Genomic DNA, 16,035 nt, shown 5'->3' on the forward strand with positions numbered 1-16,035 from the left:
GAGAATAAAATCTATTTTGTTACAATATTTTTGATACAACACTGATAAACAGAAGTGCATAGTATATTGCATTATAACACCAGTTCATTGACTACCTGATTTTCCACAAAATACATAAATAATAATGTAAACAAAATTTTAGATGTACATGAAGTGATACTTGTCATAATGATTTCTCTTTGTATGGTCTTCGCATTCCTCCCCTTTTTATTTGATTGCGTAAAGGTGTGGTATCAATAAATAAATTTCTCAACTGCTTTTCCGACGAAGTCTAACCTTGGTCAGACTGAATGTTACAGAAATGCATTTGTGTTAGTATGCAGCAAGACTCTTGAATTCGTGTTCCTTCTTCTTTATTCCTATTACAGCATTTTTGCAATATACGTATATGGATTCAATAGAGCATAGGCAATAAAGAAGGATTAAAAGTTTGTCTCGCTTAACCCCAACTGACGGTTTCGAAAGGTAGTTTCGAAAGATAGTTATTGTATTACGGGCTTTACGGATATAAGTTAGTTGCAATTATGACCCAACACACAATATAATTTTAATATTATTCATTGCTGATTTTTATCGTTTATACATCTAGGAATCAGAAGAAGAAGAAGATGATGATCCTATATTGAATGACATGCTGCAAAAAGCAACAGGTTGCGATCCAAACAAATTATACGTTGAAGTTGATTCTCAAGGACGAGAAATGTTAAATTATGATACCGATTCTGATTATGATGACAATGAAGATCCAAATGAAATTCACATGAAACCATCGAAAATGTACAAAATAATTTACTTTAGCATATTTTGAATACTAGTGGAGTGAAACAAGCATATGTAGGTAGTTATCAATTTAGACTTGGTTTAAACCTTCTGTAGATGTCGAAATATATTTACTTATCTATAAGTAGTAATTCTTTTTGAAATTTTGTAAGAATAAAGTAGAGATTGCTAATACAATTCTTACATATATTTATTTTTAAACATGATTTGTTTACCAATAATATAAAATGATATTAAACTATTGTGTGGGTAGTTCTTGGGATAAACTTGAAATTGGAATAAATACGGGCATAGTTTTTTTATATATGATGTGAACATATTTTTGTAATTTGATTCATATCAGGGCTGTAAACTTTTTCTATAAATTATTTCTTGCGATAGAAGTCATATAAGGGTTATTAGTAAACAAGAATACGGGTAGTTCATTTCTAAGATATCAATGTGTTTAGGAGCTTCAATTATTTTTTAGACATGAAAAACATAAGCCAATTTTTCCAAAACACAGTTTGGAAGAATTGGAAGTTATGCTAGCAAGATATCCTGAACAATACAAAAGATGCCGATTGCATATCAACAACTGGTTTTCAGGAGAAGCATTAGAAATTGATGGTATGTAAATATATATACAAGTTATTTTGACAGTTAGGCACTAGAGACATGCATAACTGTTCTCTATATTGGCTTGCAGCTTCAAAGTTTTTATGAGTTGATTATTTTTAGGCAAATTGCTGAACTCTCTGAACTCAATTGCAGGTTTTACATAACCAATGCTCCTGATACATCTCTAATCCACATATCTGTAATAATGACTGATTAGCTATTTTCGTACCTTACCTTGAATGTTAACTTGGCCTTCAATTACTCATCCAACGCTGTGGACATTTAGGCCTAGTGTATTATTGACTTGTCACTGAGCGGTGATTAAACAAATTAATGTCCAAACTCAACATATTACAAAAAAATTGTCAAAAAAGATTAGAATCAGATAAAAATCATTCAAATTCTTGAAAAGCGAAAAATATATGAATAACAGGTAAACATCATTCTAGGCCAAATTTTTTCTTTCAAGAGATAAAATATTGAAAAACTGTACAGTGTGATATCTTGACTTATATTAACAGCTTTTGTATTATTTCAGAATTTTCAGGCCTCGAGAAAGAAAATTCCGCAATCCAGATAAATTCCAAAAACAACCTTGGAAGAACTTTTCATCTTGATGAAGTTGTTGTAAAAGTAAAATAAGTACTTTTATGTTTTGTTTAATAGTTACAGCATGGGAATTATTTTTAAAAGTTGAATATTCATTTTCATCAGATTTTAGACCCAAAACCAACTAGAGCAACTGAAAAGAAAATATTTGGTCAAGTCATGGGAGTGTTAAAAAGGTATTATTGTTATTTTTCATTAACTTGAAAATTTTTTTTATTTACGCATAAACAGTGTTGAACGTAGCAATGTTTTCGACTTCAAATTTGACTAAATTTTGTTTTAACATAAATAATCGATAGATTCTAAAATGTTCATTATTTCCAAACTTTTTTCTTAATATTTATTAATACGAAATGGACAGTGTTGGTCAGAGAATAGAAATAAAACAGCTTGTCTTAAGACAGCTGATGTTGTTTATTAAGCAATTTAACAATTCAAAATTACCCAACAAAGTACACATTACAATGATCTTTGTGGGCAAGCAAAAAATTTTGTAATTGTTGGGTAATATTCCTGTAGACTGTAACTTATATTTAAGTGCTGGTGAAATAATTGCTGCTCTACATACACTTACTTAAAATTTGTTCACAGAGTTTTATTTTTGATTCAGGCATAAAAATCCAAAACAAGGATATTACCTGTGCAGACCTGATGAATACAATTCTGGAATAATGTCTCCTATTGATAAAACTTGCACAAAATTTGCCATAGTGTCACCAAAAGATCAGAGAAAAAACAACCCAAATAAAGTTCCAGTTTACAGCATTAAACACAAAAGTAATCTTATAACATATTCTGGCTATAGACGTTTGGCGTATTATTCCACCCAATTGTCCTACGAACAGTAGGATTGGATTTTATATTTATATTGGAGAAGTGGAAAGCCAACGGTGTGGATTAATCATATGATAAACAGTGATGAGTCCTCCAAACACATGAATTACTGAAAACATAGATTCCATCACTCAGTCAGTTTGCTGAGTTTACACAAAATAAGTAACATGTTTCATCAATTAAATTAAATAACTCGCAGTGAAGAAAAGTGTCATATGTCACAATTGCATGTTAAAAATATGGCTTCACAAAACATTGTGGGATTCACCTAGAAACAAGATGGCGGCAAATCGGTCGATTTTCGTTTTTCATACTTTACTTGCAGAATTTTCTTCTTTACATAGAATTTTGTTGACTTGTAATCTTTTATATCTTTTTGTCTTTTTATTCTTTATACAGGGCGAGCATTCACATCACTTGAACTAATAAATTATGAGAATGTCAATTGGAATTTTGCTTATGCTGTAAAGTATTTAAAATGGGCAGAATATTTTCCTTATCCTCTTGGTTATGTGGCAAAAGTGATTCCAATTGAAAATTACCAAAAGTGTCTTGAATATGAGTTTGGGATTTCAAAAAAAGAAAAGTAATTTTTTTTTATTTATTTATTTTTTGGATTTAATTGTGATTTTTGGTTTTGAAACAATTTATAAAATGTTGTCTGTATTCAAATATTAATAAAGAAAATTTGTAATTTTTTTCATCAATTTATCTTGTTTTTTTTTTGTTTTATTCAAATAATACAGGGTGACCTCAAAAAACAGAATGTGGCAAATCATGCTAAGCGTTAGTAATACGCTCGCTACCGCACCTCTGATTATGCTGTGTGGGTTCACAGGTTTGAATCCCATACAGAGTTGATTATGTGCGAAGGATTGCTGGGCTCCTCGCCATCGTAGGGTGGTTCACGTAACTGCTGGTTGGTTGCCTCTTCCTACACCATGAAGTCCATGCATCTGAAAACTGGCTAAATAATCCCAGACCTGACATGGGCTGGTAACCAGGAGAGGCACCATAGTTAACCATATGATTAAGCCGCCGTATCGACTTTCCTCTCCCCCGGGATAAATATGTAAATCCTGTAAACCCTATCCTAAATTTCTCAATCACTTCTACGGAAATGAACAAAATTTATTTGAACCAAAGTTATGTTCCATCTGGAATATGTTTCAAATACCTTGGGTTCTGTTTTGAGTCACTCTGCAATATTTGTACGAATATTTCTCTTATGAATAGAATATATAATAGCCTACATAAATTAATTACTGCATCTTATGAATAAAATATGCAAAATTTACAGAGAATCTGTGATCAATCAAACAAAAAAAATAAAACTACCAGAACCTGATTCTGAAGAAGTTGTTGATGTTTTCACTATTGATCCCAAAGGTGCAATGGATTTGGATGATGCCCTGAGTTTATCTAAATGTACAAAACATAAAAAATGTTTTATTGTAAGTTTTACATTTCTTTTTTACCCTGTTAATTCGATTGTATTCTATATAAATATATATTGAAATGTTTTATGATAATATCAGCTTGGAGTTCACATCACTGATGTAGCATCGCTAGTTGAGAAAGGAACCCCTATTGACAAAGCTGCTAAAAAGCAGGGTGGTACTTTATATGGTGAAGATAGCGTAACCCACATGCTTCCTAAAGAAATGAGCACTGATAAATGCAGCCTGTTGCCTGATAAAGTTCGATCAGCAATTTCAACCTACTTTCATTCAAGTAGGCCTCCACCCCATCTTAGTGGTGAGTCTTGAATATTTAAATTCTTCCAAATAGCCTATATTAAAAAAATCTTTAAATAGTGGAACTCAATGCCTAATTAGTACATTTATTTAACATGTGAAATGTGTGATGATATGCCAATTAAAGATAAAAATGAAATATTTGAATAATTTCCAATTTAAACAATGCTGTAAAGCTGATATTACGTCAATAGAAAAGTAATTTGTGTTCTGACTTGTACAATCGTTGAAACATAGAATTCGAAAGCCCATCACCAAATATAATTTTTGCTACTACATGATCTACTCATCTGAGATTTCCACCAATTTACTCCAAAATTTCTTGTGAAACTGTTAGACTGATAGCTAGCCCTCAGTCATTCATGTGTTCTTTCATATTGGCTAAATTACCTGACTTCTTTTTCTTGCCCTAGTTATGTATTTACGTCAACTATGTTTCCAAAATAAATAATTAAATTAATATTTCGTTGCTGAGCTCTATTTTATTGATGATTTCACATTTTGCCCTAAATTTTGTCAAACATTTAGAATTATTTTAATGGTTTGGGGCACTAAATTGTCTAAATAATATTTGCAGGAAATGTAGATGATTTCAATTCACCTCAAAAGTCATTTGTTAAATCAATAAAGCAATACACATATGAACAGGCGGAGAAAATACTTTGCAGTTCTTTATCTGAACAATGTTCCACTCATTCATTACAAAATAAGAACTCATTAGATGTTGCAATGGGTGAGTATGTTTAACTCTATACATTTATTAATGGATTACAAGTATCAGTATAGCTGAAATTTCAGTACTCCCGTAGTATGTTAACCAAGGTGGCAGACACCAGAACGTAGTATGTGTACCAGGTTAGGGTTAGGTATTAATTTCAGGTACAAATACTACGAAAGACATTTGGCTAGTCCCCAAATTCGTAATAGAACTAAAATAAGGAAAATTGGAATAAAATCACTTACTACGTTCCGGTGTCTGCCATCTTGGTTCACATTATACGGGAGTACTGAAATTTTGATCAAAGCAAAGTTATTTTAGCAAATAACTTATTTTTTACCACTTTCTTCTCAACCACAACTTGTATCTTTAGTAATACAATACTTGTCTTAGTATTTATAGATATTTCAGCAGATTTTGAAGTTTAAGCTTTGCATACATTTTTGACCCTCATTGTTTCAATGAAATCTTCCTTTGAGAAAACGAAAACTAATTTAAACTGAGTATTGCATAATTTAAATAATATGTGAGAAATTAACACACATTTTTGTGTTCTCCTAATTATCAAGTTTGTCTTAGTTTCTCACCGACTTTCTCCATGTTGGTATTATTGCCTTGTTATTGCATCTAGTAAATTTACGCATTTTATTAATAAAAATGTGGCATTCATTCATTTTTTTCCATCACAGGTGAAATATGGCAAATTTTATGGAGTTGGAGATGTACTAGATTGGGTGGGGCAGCTTATTACAAAGAGCCACGTAATTATTTTGAACTTTTGAATGAAGGCCGAGCTCATATTTTGGTAGAAGAAGCAATGGTTGCATCTAATGCCAACACTGCCAAATATTTATTGTCTAAAGTAAGAACAAAGTGACTCATGTGCATTTATACTAATGCAACTACAATGATTTCATTTATTATGCTGTGTGTTTGTTTTTGTATCAGTTCTTTGCATTTTTAGCGCAACATGTATGTTAGCAATTCAAAATTTTGTTGTATATTTAGTTTCTCATAACTCATATATCACCCCTTATTGGTGCGCCTTTATAAACTTACCTTCGAAAGGGTATTATTTTTACAGTAGGCTTACCTGTATTGGTAATATAATTTTTTTGTAAAAGCCAAGTGTATATAAAAACCGTAACTCTTCAGAATTTTCAAATAAATTTACGAGTACAAAAGATTCCTGAAAAGGAAAATTGGTTATCTTGGAAGCGTGGAAATGAGGAAAATATTGAAACTTCACCATACCTTTCATCCATGTCTGAATATCTCAAAAAACAACATGAATTGCAAAGAAAATTTACTCGCACTGTTGACAGTCGAGGACAACAATATGAACAACCCTCACAAATCAGTGAAAATCATTCTGATTTCAATGTGAGTATACCGATATTTATTGTACGAAGGCTTTGACAATATTTTACTTACATTTATCTTGATTATCTATTTTTTATTATATTATGTATTAGAATGGAATACAAATCTATGCATCAACTTGGAAAAATATTTTAGAATGCAGAGAAATTGGTGATCTCGACATATTGCTATTTATTATATCTCTTGCTGATATTCATCCATCTCAAGTAGCAGCACTTGACCAGTATGTGTAAATTTTCATTTTTTACATTTCTTGAAGATAGTGATGAGTGATAGTCTGATAGCCGCCATGGGAGCCCAGCAATCATCTTGCACATAACTTTGCGAACTCGCACAAGGTAATGAGGGGTGCAGTGGTGAGTGTAAATTGATGCTTAGCATGATGCGCCACTTCGTATCTGGAGTTCTTTATGATTTTTTATATTTCAAAGCTGCACCATATTTTAATAAAGTTTAAAAAACAGTAATTCAGAGATTTATCTAAAATAAGATTGCTTGAAATTTGAAATTACCTATACTATTTAGTTACAGGAGTATACAAAACAGATCTGAATGGGTTTCTAATCCCGGATGTAACTCTGTGCATTCTTCAATGCGATTGCTAAAATATACAAAATGTTCTTCTCCGATACGGCGCTATTCAGATCTTGTCATACAAAGATGCATACATCGTGCTTTAGAGGGACTGTATCCCATTAATGAAACAGGGTTCGTGAATACGTATTGTAAATTTTGTTTCTATTCTAAAATTATATTGAGATTGACAAACAATGATGAGTTCATATTAAAAATACTAATTTTTGTTATGCGTCTTCTGCAGTTTCGATTGTGATATTGATAGAAAATTGAACAGTTATGAACAGAAATCTGAAATGGCAAAACTTGCTAAGAGTTTGAGAGAACAGCCTACAGTCTTGACAATATGCATTTCACAAGTGGGTAGTTTTTATTTTATTTAATTTCGGAACTCCACAGGAACGTAGTATGTGTACAAGTTAGGGTTAGGCTAATATTTCTGGTATAAATACTTGGTGAGTCATTTGGCTAGTCCCTGAACTCGTAATAGAACTAAAATATGGAAAATTGGAATAAAATTATGGCCTAATATACCCTGGTATACATTCTACGTTCCGGTGTCCACCATCATGGTGCACATACTTCTGGAGCACCCTTATTTTAGCAATATTTTGAGTGTTTGTATATAATCTTCTAGCAATCAGTGTGGTTTCAGATTCTATTTGAACTAGCCAAATTCAACATATTATCAGTGTCATTTATGACATTATTAGTAAGTTCTATTTCATAAGCATGATTACCTTTTATTATTATGTATCTACTTAAAGTTAAAACTATAATTCAACTCAGAATGTGTCATACAAATACAGTAAATTATGGAATGAATATTAAATTTTTACTCGGATCTCTTTCTATTTTTGTTATATTATTGTTTGAAGTTGTTTTATTTATCTTCTGTTTCCAGATTACTGATGCTAACATAAAAATCCATTTTTCATCACAAGCCAAATTGATTCCAAATATGGCTAAACATTTGGATTTTGGCCATTTAATGCTTGATATGGAAGCTAAAGACTTTATTGAGGGTCGATCAGAAGAGGAGATTGAAAGAACCAAATCGGGAGATGTTTTACTTGATTTGCTAAATGCCATTTGGAGATTCAGGTATGAATTCATGTCAATATAAATCATAATTGTTGTAATTAAATTATGATAGATATCAAATGAATACTTATTTCTGATGTTATCAAAACTTCTATTTGTATAACAAAATTCAGCCATACTGCACACCCAATAGATATTTCAAGACTGATTATTAATTATTTTAGTCTGGATTTTAAATCGATTTTATCCACATCATGGATTAATTTGTAATTTTTTCCATCACCTCTCATTTGCAGCAAGACTTCTGGTTAAATTCAAATTGTGATCATTATTCTTACTATAAGGTTGTTACATTTTATATATACAAATTCAATAACACTGAAGCATATGGGAAAGATAAGAGTCTCTCATACTTAAATAAGAGAATTCACAAGTAATTAATATTGATGGATTTTAGAATGTGGGTTCCAAGATTCTCGTTAGATATTAATTCATAATAATGTAGAAAAATATAGGCAGATACTGTCTGTAGATGTCATCAAGATTTTAGAGGTTAGAAATAATATGTAACATAAAATAGACATAAGAAAATGATCGGTATATATTTCAGATTTTATGATTATGCAAAATCACAAGGTTACAGAGTTAGCAAAAAAATATTGCAGAACAAAATTGATAACCTTGTTGTTACTATCCCTCGACAAAATTGGCAAAACCTCATTGATATAATGAAAAATCCTCCTCGATGGATCGCAATAGATCAAGAAAAAATCGATTATCGAAAAAAATTGAAAAATGCTGTTGATCAGTAAGTACAAGTTAAATTATATATTGTAAAGATTAATTTAATTTTATTGTACACATTTTCGTTTTTATTTATAGGTTGTATATTTACATCTATAAACTGAAACAAGAACCAGCCAATGTCCAATGTTCGAAAATACCAAAACCTTTTGAATTTTCATTACTTGTTATTCAACTTGCTATAACTTGCTATTGTTTCACTTTGGATAGTTATTGACTGATTGAAAAAATTCATGATACATTGTGCTAAGCATTAGGAATATGCTTGCCATTGCACCCCTCATTACCCTGCGTGAGTTAGCAGGTTTGAATCCTGTGAGGGATAATTACCCATGTGTGAGAAGATTGCTAGACCCCTCATCGCCATGGGCTGATTCACATAACAGCTGGTAAGTTTCAGTTCCCATCACCATCAAGACCACGCTTCCGAAACAAATAATTGGCTAACTAATCTCATACACAACATGGACTGGTAACCAGATTAAAGGCTGTGGTACGCCATATGATTAAGTCGTCTTATATTTCCTTTCTCCCAGCATAAATATTAAACTCCTATTTTACCCTATTGTTTGATTTTACTTTTGTATTTTAGATTATACTGTGAGTCTGAAAGCTCAAAATACAGCGACAAAATGTGTGGTCAAACTCGAAATAGTCCTTTTCCTATTTGTCACCATCGGGAAATAAGAAAGAGTCTTGTTTCTGGAACTGCTATTAAAATTCAGCTTTCAAGTTGGTTTGGCAAAAATAGGCTTCCGGAACCTTGCGCTCAATTACTTTGTGTGGCAGATGATTTGGACATTTGTGTACATCATAATCGGGAACCTTTACATATATTTGCTCATGATGCTAGAACTATAAAAGGTATCATTTAAATTTTTAAAATGTACATACAACTATCAGTAGTGATTAATCCTTATCGTTCCTCCAAACTTTTGCAGTAGTGGGCACGTATACATATGTGTAGAATGCAAGAATGGTGTAACAAGAATGAAGATGACTGTCTTATGTAATTTAAGAGACTTGCTGCACACTATCATAAATTATCAATGGTCATTGTTTGAATTGCGGTACTTATCTGGGGAAATCCGATGTCAGGCAGATGAAACGTTACAGAAATACATTTGTGTTAGAGTGTGGCAAAACTATTGAATTACATAGTGCATAAAATGGTTTTCTTTTAAACTATTTTAAAAAAGAATGAGATTTTATGATTTCTGATACATATAAGTATACAGGGTTGTCAATAAAGTTCCTTTACAATTTCAATTTTGTCAGGAAGTCAGTTCTCAATCTATCTTTATTAGGTTTGTTGTATTCAAATCAGTAATTATTTAAGTATTATTACTTCTTTTAATACACCTGTGAGGGCCATCGATAAATCCCCTTTTCAATTTCAAAAAATTTAAGACTTTATTGACACTATGTATATATATGACAATTTCAGTGACATTGTTTTATCTTATTTTTTTACAAGTATTCATAAATGTAAATTAAAGTGATTTTTTAATTATTGTTTACAATTTAGATCATACTCCTACCACAATGAAAAAATATCAGAAAATATGGGAACCTTTAGTCAGAATGGAAGCTGCTTTTAATTCAGTAAAGGATGGTTCTTCTTTCATCTTGAAAGGAGTCAAAATATCATGGGATATTGGTGGATTTACAGGTTAAGACTTGAAATGCTTCATACTTTCATTTTTAATTTAATTAAACAATGGGTTTAGATCATTCTACTTATACTCATGAACAATTATTTGGCAATTATATTGAAAAGTGGTAAAAAATGCTACCTCATTTTATATAAACCTTTTATTTAATTAAATCATATATTTTGTTATTCAATATTATCCGATAGCTTATTCAAACCTTACAACTACATTGCTATCTTTCATAATTTGAGTATAATTTCAATATGATGAAATGTCATGGCATGAATAGGGGTAATTATTATTGGACACGAAGTGGACATATCGTTTTGTAAATTTGTATTTTGCTTCTTGGTGTTGTGAAAAAAATCGCCTTTGCTTGACATTTTCATTGGTTTAAGATTGCTGTTGTCACTGGAAAGCTATTACTTTTATTTATTTCCAAAATTTACTTGGGCTCTATGGAATAATTAAGTTTAAGTTTTTGTGCGATGATGACATTAAACTAAAAAATTTGCACCATGTTCTGTGATCGCATTTCAGCCTATTTTGTGGTCAGACTACCGGTACTGTGAGATTTGATGCTGCTTCATCTTGGCCGTTGTGTCCCTATATTGAGCCTTGTTGTGTTTATTGTCTCAGCCATAGCCATGTCTACATGTCTTAAATATTTTTACTGAATTTGTGTTTATTTGATTCTTCAAATTTATGTTTAAACTAACCAGTAATTTGTATGAATTGTGTAATCACCAAACAGTGTAGTATTCTGTTTATTTATTTATTTTTTTCATTCCAGAAAACACCCCTCAAGAAGAAATAGAAAGTTTGGATATTGGTTCTTCAGAGAATCATTTTGCTGTTAGTTTATCATTCTGCAAAGAACGATACATAGAATTTAACAGCAGTGATTTGTTATGCCTAAGACTGAAAGGTGTTCCTATTGCAACTGGTATGAATTCTAAAAAATTTTCAACATCAACAAACTTTTACTAGTATTTGTGACTTAGTAGACCATCCAAAAAAGTAGCAATTTGATAAACTTTATGTATCCTGCTTGTTTTCTTGCTAGAGATTAAACCAACACATTGAATTGGCATAACACAATGTCCAACCCAACTCGCACGCTTTCAAGCCAGGCCAAAATTTTAAGCAGGGCATTGTTGACTTGGAATCATCATCGTCTTTCGAAAATTTTTTTTTAAATATCTATGTATATTTGAGCAATATATTATTGAGTTGTCTTACCAGTACTTTTAAATTACTGAAAAAATCTTAATTTTTTAACAAAAGTTTGCTTGCAAATCAATTTCTTTTCAGTTATCTTATCAATGTACTGCATTTGCGATGTTATTTACATCTACCAGAAATAATTTTTTTTATATTTGCTATATGTATATGTTGAACTATTTTTATCAATATGTCTTCAGAAAAATCATCGCTGACGTTGGACAATTGTGATCCAAGTTATACAGTTGTAGTGCATGGCATTATCACTTCAGTGGAAGAAAGAAAACCGGTAAATAAGCATTCATTCAATGTTTATAAAAAAATAAATAAACATCACTTTTTGTGACCATGCAATATGTAGAATAATTAGCATCTATAAAAAGGATCTAGGGGAATTAGAATAAACTTGAAAACAGTTCAAATTTAGAATTATTTAAGTTAGTGAGTGGATTGGTCTACTTCATGTCTGGTAATGTTGACGTATTCAAAGAATATAAATAGTTCAATGTATACTTTGATTATTTCAGAGTACTTCAAAAACTAGATTACAATTTTCAAACTATGCTGTTTTCTTCAAAATTTGTGACACAAATATGGGTAATATTCAATACACTCTTCAAAAAGAAAACTTATGGACAATTGAAGTTATTCCTCTCAGTTTGATGCATCGGTATGATAAAGAAGTTCAAATTATATTATACAATAAATGTTCAATAAATCCATATTTGATATCACTTTTAAAATTATCTGATCGGATTGTCATTTTTTAAAAGTAAATTCACCTGTTTTATTTGTGCGATATTTTTCTCTACAAATACTTATGTTTAAAGTAATACAAGAGTCTTGCTGCACACTAACACAAATATATTTCTGTAATGTATATTTGGCCAAGGCAAGACATATGAAGATATACATAATTCCACCAATTTCTCAGAAAGGTTGTCCAGACTAAACTTCACAATATAGTCATGTTAGTGTGCTGAAAGACTTGAATAACTTAAAATAGTTATTTTCACTCATGCTGCAGCATCATTGCAATATATTCATATGAATCCTCTAGCGCAAGAGCATAGGAACAGGATGAGTAATCCTGTAGATACTCAATCAATAGCATATTTTATATTTTATTCCAATTACTATAAAATTATTTTCTTTTAGATATATGAATATTTATAATGTATTTTCAGTGGAATGCAGAGTTCTCTTAGAAAAGTTGCTAAGTCTAAGCACAATTTGGTTGAGAAAATATGTATGGAGACAATATCTCCTGCTGAAAAAATTGAGTTACCTGAGGGATCAGATCAAATTTTACAACAACGAAAACTAATAGGATTTCATTTTGATTTGAATGAAATTCAATACAGACAAAAACTTAATTCTGCTCAACAAAGGTTCACTGTTATTCAAGGACCACCTGGTAAGTAACCAATTCGGACATGACAACTTGATATATCATTTTATTTTGGATAAAATTTCACCCCATATGTTGATGAGCTTTACAGTTCTCTTGTTCTTTCGGAAACATTGCACTCCATGTTTCATTGGCTTTAAATATAACTAATGTCTAAATGAGATTACAATAAAAAAAAGTCTATGCCAAAGAAATTAAATAGGGATACAAATATATATGGAGAACTAACAGTTGTGGGATAAATATGTAAATCCTATGTTTAGTGATCAAATAATTACACTGCTAACAATTTCACAATCATTACCAAAAACCAGATACAGTACAGTTCACCACCAATCTTTTTCTAGGAACTGGCAAGTCATATATGGGAGCTCAAATTGCAGCAACTTTTGCATTCATCAATAGATTAAGAGATCCTAAAAATCCAAGAAAAGTGTTATATTGTGGTCCATCTAACAAATCCGTTGATGTTGCTGCAGGTATAGTTGAACATCGTTTTGTTTCTATTGTGAAAAGCATTTTGTGTATTTTTGATAGTGTAATATGATAGAAATTAATGTAGAAAAGCTAAGAAGATAGAATTTTGAATATGATACACAGACGAGGAAGTTTATGTGAGGAATCTGCATATTTATACAGAGGTAATGAAAGCGCATATACGTTTGGGAATGCATATAGATAAGTAGTCGTTTATTTACTTATATAGGGGGGTCGCTAGAAAAGCAGAAAATTTGGAATAGGAATACGCTCGCCACCGCATCTCTGATTACTCTTCGTGGGATCGCTGGTTCGAACCGCATGCGGGGATGATCATGTGCGAGAGGATTGCTGGACTCCTCGCCGCCGTAGGGTGGTTCACGTAACCGCTGGTTGGTAACGGCTTCCTCATCATCAAGTCCATGCTTCCGAAAACAAATAACTGGCTAACTAATCCCATACCCGACCTGGACTGGTAACCGGACGAGAGGCAGTGGTTCGCTATATGATTAAGCCGTCTTATCGGCTTTCCTCTCCTCCGGGATAAATATGTAAATCCTGTCCTATCCATATGGTACAATTAATTAGTTACTCTTAACCCATTAAGCCTCCCCATACTGTCCTGCAGTGGTAACCAGAAGAGATTTTGTGGTTTGAAATATACCTAATTAAGTCATTGTTTATTCTAAAAATTCTTTTCTTGCTAAATATATTTTTCAGGATTTTTAAAGAATGCCGGACATTTAAAAGTCATTCGAATGTACAGTACAGGTTTGGAAGAAAAAATCTTTCCAAACCCAATAAAGCCAAAACCTGTGTTTTCTAATCCTGGGGATGATTTAAAACAACCAGATCCGAAGCTTGAAAGCATTTCACTTCATAACATAATCAGAAGGAATGGCAATCAATGGGCAGAAGATATAAAATCATTTGATTCAAAGTAACTAAAAGAAAAAAAAATTGCAAGAACCATATTCAAAAATGAAACAGACATAATTTTTTGATGTGTTCATGTGTCGAATTTCATGTTATAGACATGGAACAAGATGAGAATAACTTTTCCCAACCAACTTCTATGTTGCTTGATTATTTTTACCCTTAACTTGATTCCAGTAATGAAATGCTAGAATAAATCATGAAAATTGTATTTGTTAATCATTTTTATTTATTCTTCGTCTTTTTCATTGTTTTATATATGGTATATTCTCATCTTGATGCAGAATATTCGCTTCTCAGTGTGCCTTTAGGTAACAGTGAATTTGACTTTTTATTAAACCAACTATGTGTCCAACAATTTCATCTCCCAGATGCTAAAATTCAACTTTGCTCTATAATATGCAATTGACTTCAGTATTTGGCGTTATTTGCTTAAGTCCATGATATTTCGGCTTATTGCTGAAAATCTCTTTTCTCAATTCCAGGGTCAAAGATCTGAATAACAGATTCACAAGAAAAGAAGTTGATCAATACAAAGGTTTAGTAAGGAAAGCTAAATATGAAGAATTAGTGAAGTGTGATGTGATAATATGTACTTGTTCATTGTCGTCTTTATTGTCTACACTCAAAGAAGAAGGATGTGAGTCTTTTTTAAATTGTTGTCTGTCAGATTTGATGCATTGTTCCATTATTCTAAGACAGGGGTTCCCAACCTTTTTATTTCAATTTCCCACTTCCGATTAGGCTGAGTTGGTATTTCCCATTACGTATGGACTTGTTTGAAAAGACTAATTTTCCTGTCAATAATAATTAGTATGACTTTCTATAATAAAGGCTTGCAATTGGTGTAGAGGTTGAAACCCCGTGAAAACATTCCTTCCGTCGTCTAGCATCCCAATACACTGACGATTCGTGTAAAGAAAATCAGTGTTATCCATCGAATTCAAATCAATTCTGCCATTTTTTTATATGGTAGACCGGAAGTCTGAATCTATTTTTGAAAATGCGCAGTGCTGTTGTACAAGAAGATTCGTTCATCTTTGGCACCGCAGACTTGCTCGGCAGAATATCATCACACTCCATGAGACAAAGTTTCATTTATGTCCCACGGATGTTATGGAACTTTTGGTTCTTGCTATTCGCAGGACATCTACAAATGACGCAGTCAATATCACCTTTGAACTCATTTGAAATTGCCCATGTTGTCGAATCTTATCCTGCTTTTCT

At 31.6% G+C, this 16,035-nt stretch overlaps 1 protein-coding gene across 1 annotated transcript in view; it reads left to right on the forward strand.

Annotated features, from left to right (window-relative positions):
* Nucleotides 1–16,035, forward strand: part of LOC120333388 (3'-5' exoribonuclease HELZ2-like) — a 41,564-nt gene that overhangs the window by 13,307 nt on the left and 12,222 nt on the right. Inside the window, exons 26-50 of the mRNA XM_039400800.2 lie at nt 590–777; nt 1,250–1,389; nt 1,919–2,013; nt 2,095–2,165; nt 2,600–2,766; nt 3,223–3,409; nt 4,124–4,277; nt 4,362–4,581; nt 5,158–5,313; nt 5,988–6,160; nt 6,454–6,681; nt 6,774–6,904; nt 7,207–7,389; nt 7,502–7,616; nt 8,162–8,361; nt 8,912–9,109; nt 9,698–9,969; nt 10,634–10,777; nt 11,554–11,706; nt 12,185–12,273; nt 12,512–12,654; nt 13,172–13,401; nt 13,743–13,874; nt 14,593–14,812; nt 15,294–15,448. Coding sequence (XP_039256734.2) covers nt 590–777; nt 1,250–1,389; nt 1,919–2,013; nt 2,095–2,165; nt 2,600–2,766; nt 3,223–3,409; nt 4,124–4,277; nt 4,362–4,581; nt 5,158–5,313; nt 5,988–6,160; nt 6,454–6,681; nt 6,774–6,904; nt 7,207–7,389; nt 7,502–7,616; nt 8,162–8,361; nt 8,912–9,109; nt 9,698–9,969; nt 10,634–10,777; nt 11,554–11,706; nt 12,185–12,273; nt 12,512–12,654; nt 13,172–13,401; nt 13,743–13,874; nt 14,593–14,812; nt 15,294–15,448 — 4,144 coding nt within the window. The remainder of the gene's footprint in view (nt 1–589; nt 778–1,249; nt 1,390–1,918; nt 2,014–2,094; nt 2,166–2,599; nt 2,767–3,222; nt 3,410–4,123; nt 4,278–4,361; nt 4,582–5,157; nt 5,314–5,987; nt 6,161–6,453; nt 6,682–6,773; nt 6,905–7,206; nt 7,390–7,501; nt 7,617–8,161; nt 8,362–8,911; nt 9,110–9,697; nt 9,970–10,633; nt 10,778–11,553; nt 11,707–12,184; nt 12,274–12,511; nt 12,655–13,171; nt 13,402–13,742; nt 13,875–14,592; nt 14,813–15,293; nt 15,449–16,035) is intronic.

This window comes from Styela clava, chromosome 13 (genome assembly GCF_964204865.1).
Source record: "Styela clava chromosome 13, kaStyClav1.hap1.2, whole genome shotgun sequence".
NCBI lineage: Eukaryota > Metazoa > Chordata > Ascidiacea > Stolidobranchia > Styelidae > Styela > Styela clava.